The 3674-nt window shown below is 40.8% G+C and overlaps 1 protein-coding gene across 1 annotated transcript; it reads right to left on the reverse strand.

The window, feature by feature from the left end:
- Positions 1-1502: 1502 nt before the first annotated feature.
- Positions 1503-3233, reverse strand: LOC139366235 (transcription factor Sox-3). Its single transcript, XM_071103492.1, has one exon. The coding sequence runs from the start codon at positions 3038-3040 to the stop codon at positions 2138-2140; it is 903 nt and encodes a 300-aa protein (XP_070959593.1). The 5' UTR covers positions 3041-3233; the 3' UTR covers positions 1503-2137.
- Between the last annotated feature and the right edge of the window lie 441 nt (positions 3234-3674).

A 3674-nucleotide genomic window follows, 5' to 3' on the forward strand; every position in this document is an offset into this window, starting at 1 on the left:
ACCTGCCTGCTTGCTCCATACCTCTGCTGTAAGGGTGTTGGACAGAAGGAGTGTACTGGAATGCCAAGAAACATGGTCTCAGATTGTTGTGTGTGTGTGTGTGTGTGTGTGTGTGTGTGTGTGTGTGTGTGTGTGTGTGTGTGTGTGTGTGTGTGTGTGTGTGTGTTATAAAGAGTAAGGAATTACATCCAAATGGACTCAATTCTTTCTTTAAGTATCTTACTTCCTAACAGCAGCAATAACTAAGCAGAAACCTGAAAGAAACATTTTCTGTGTATGAGTCGGTTTCATATTCAAGCGTTATATGCAGTTTGTCAAGTCACATTCAAAACAAGGATGACTAATTAAATTACATAATATTTAAATGATTTAATCTAATACTTTTCAGCTTTTTAATATTCTGACAAAAAAAGATTATAAAAAGAATTGTGTCTGGAAATGAATTATTTCAAAAAGCTTAATGAAGATTATACTTTGTCAATAAAATGTGTAGACCTATGAATTCCTACATGAATTGTATGTTTGCTTGTTAATTAATTTATTCTAAACATATTGACTAATATATGCATATTCACACTCATTATCCAACCAATTGAACATGTTGGTGACCGTGTGCAACAAAGGAATGGGTTTACAGGTATAGGCCTATATCCACATTTGTATCTGCTACTATTGTAGGGGAGAGTGGGGTAAGTTGAGCACCCCTTGTTTCTTGGAAACCATACAGGAAGTTAATCATGTGACCAAATATTTAGGAAGAAGTCATCATTTTATGAAGTCTGAAGGAAGAAACCACATGGAAAAAGTTGGTAAGAAACTAGTTAAACTATTGATTAAAGCGGTCCAATAGGCCTAGAAGTAAGAAGTTAAATCCGGGAGAGAGTAAATTAAACAATTTCCCTAAGTATGGAAAAATGTCAGTAATAACTTGGAATGGTTAGGCATACTTTTTATAGGCCCATTATCTTTTACATTGAGATATTTAAAAGGTGCAGCGTTGTTTTCCTATGTCCCAACAAAATTGTACAAGTTAGTAGGCTAGGCATTGATACCCCTGATTTAGGAATGTACTCCGCAACCAAAATTAATTAAAATAGGCCTGTATTTAGATAATTGGAAGAGATTAAGCTAGTCATTAAATTTAACAGAATTATCCAAAATATTGGGCTACACGCTACTTTAGACCTAGATTTCACATTGAGTACAGTAGGCCTATTTGAGGAAAACTTGAGTCATAGACTGCGTTCATCCAGCATGTTTGAGTTTATTAGTCACACCCATCTTCTAAGATAAATCACTCGCTGTTCAATGTTATGCTCATTTCATTCTGTGAGGCGGCATCTCCGAGGATACCTGACAGATTTCACCCATCAAACTCACGTCATATCCCCTATAGACAAGTACAACACAGGTGGCTCATTCCCCCACACAATCACCAAAAAAACATAGGAGTCTGTAATCTTGTTTGGTACAAATTTATTAATCATTTAAAGAATAGTAGAAACGTCAGTATTAAATAAAACCTCTTGGCCCATGATATGGGTTAACCTGACACTGTCAAAACATCACAGAAAGGGAAATTGTCACAAAACAACAAAAAAAAATGGAACATGACGTAGGCCTACAGAGGGTTCACAAGCTTAAAAAAACAACGTACTATAAATAAACTTGCGCTTGCGACCCGCACAGTCTTACATTTCATTAAAACCTAGGTCATAAAGAAAAAGACTACAAAGATTGACACAGCCGACACAAACGGACATTCTACAAATTAAGTGTAAACATTTATGATCCAACTCTCCATCCAGCTTTTCTGAAATACAATGGCGTCTTCATGAGGCCATATGCCTTTTTCATAGAGAAAAAAAAATGGCATTAAAATATAGAAGTCCATTTCTCCTACAGAATTTGATTGCGTATACTCATGATAAAAGACTCTTTGCAATGCAATTTACTCTGGTGGGCTCAACATTCAACTTCAGTCCAGGATATGTAAGTTTTAAAAATGCTTTTAACATGGACAACTCATTGAGATAAAAAATAAAATTTCATTGTTTTAAACAAAACTACTGAACGTCGACTCTTTTTAGCAATCAAAATGTTCAAGTATCCGAAGTACTTAAGTTTAGTCATTTTTTCAAATGTGGGTTAGGGGTAGCGTTCCGTTCACGCCAGTCCCCGCGGTCTGATAGTGCGGATGTACACTGTGTAACCGACTGGTCTGAAGGGACGAGTGATCCGCGCCGTCTCCACCCGGAGGCAGGTACATGCTGATCATATCCCTCAGATCCCCCAAACACGCTCGCTGGGAGTGGGAGGTAATTGCCGGTGGAGGTGAGCTCGGCTCGGTCTTGCACACGGATGCCATGGAGCCCAAGCCCATGGCGTTGGAGGTCTGCTGCGTGTATGCTGGGGACATGCTGTACGTGGACGCTGCGTTCATGTAGGTCTGCGCCGAGGACATCATGGGGTACTGGAGCCCTGCCATCTCATACCGGTGCATCTGCTGGATCTGAGGGCTGTTCATGCTGTGATGCGGAGGGTAGGCCAACTGGTCCTGCATGAGGGAGTACGCACTGTTTGTCCAGCCATTCATGTGTGCATAACTGTCCATCCGCTGTCCCACCGAGACGCCGTTGTTAACAGCGTTGGCACCTGGCGCTAGAAGTCCTCCTGGCAAAGAATACTTGTCTTTCTTGAGCAGGGTTTTGGTCTTCCTGCGGGGACGGTATTTGTAATCCGGATGCTCCTTCATGTGCATGGCGCGCAGACGCTTGGCCTCGTCGATGAAGGGTCTCTTCTCTGCGTCGGTCAAAAGTTTCCAGTCTGCACCGAGCCGCTTGCTGATCTCAGAGTTGTGCATTTTAGGGTTCTCTTGTGCCATCTTTCTCCGCTGTCCACGGGACCACACCATGAAAGCGTTCATAGGCCTCTTCACCCGGTCCTGGTCGTTGGCACTGTTGTTCTTGTTGCCCGCAGCGGAGCCCGAATTGGACTGCGGGAGCGGGCTCTTGATCTCGGTTTCCATCATGTTATACATTCAAACGGCTTTTAAATGTAAACTCTCAGGCGCGGAAAATGTATAACAAAATGCCCTCAGACTAAAAGAGAGGTAGAAATAGTACTGACCACCAGTCTCATGTGAGGAAAAAAAGTTGTCAAAAGAAGCTTAGGTATTGCTAGTTTGCCAGGTGCTTCCAATGTCTCACTTCTCGTCAGCAAGCTCTGTTCACCACGGCTCTAAAACAGAACTCTGCAAACTTGTCCGCCAACCTCAGCTGTTATTAGTGCCTGGGCCATGTGATTTGGATTGACAGTGTAACAATGAGTGGCTCTCGACCAATCACAGCGCTCTGTTTTGGGCTGAGTTGGAGAGAGATATATTCAACTTTATACATAAAGAACATGTTATAAGGCAGTTAAATTATATTTTAGTTCATCTAAGTAATTAAAGCGTACTCTAAATGTATATCTGTATTTTGACATGTTAAAATGTAGGTTACATGCATGAAACGTTGTAGAATATGTCTGAATCCGGAGTGAAACAAAATTAATCTTAGCCTGTAACGTTTTAAAATAAAACGAATACATTTGATGGAACGGATCTCCTCGACAATTTAAATTGATCATCAAATATATTAGCCTAATAGTTCAATATATAGGTTGGAGTTTGT

This window comes from Oncorhynchus clarkii, chromosome 14 (genome assembly GCF_045791955.1).
Source record: "Oncorhynchus clarkii lewisi isolate Uvic-CL-2024 chromosome 14, UVic_Ocla_1.0, whole genome shotgun sequence".
NCBI lineage: Eukaryota > Metazoa > Chordata > Actinopteri > Salmoniformes > Salmonidae > Oncorhynchus > Oncorhynchus clarkii.

Bases quoted from the DNA above. Each gene is read 5' to 3' on its own strand.
- LOC139366235 (XM_071103492.1), bottom strand. From the start codon at position 3,040: ATGTATAACATGATGGAAACCGAGATCAAGAGCCCGCTCCCGCAGTCC.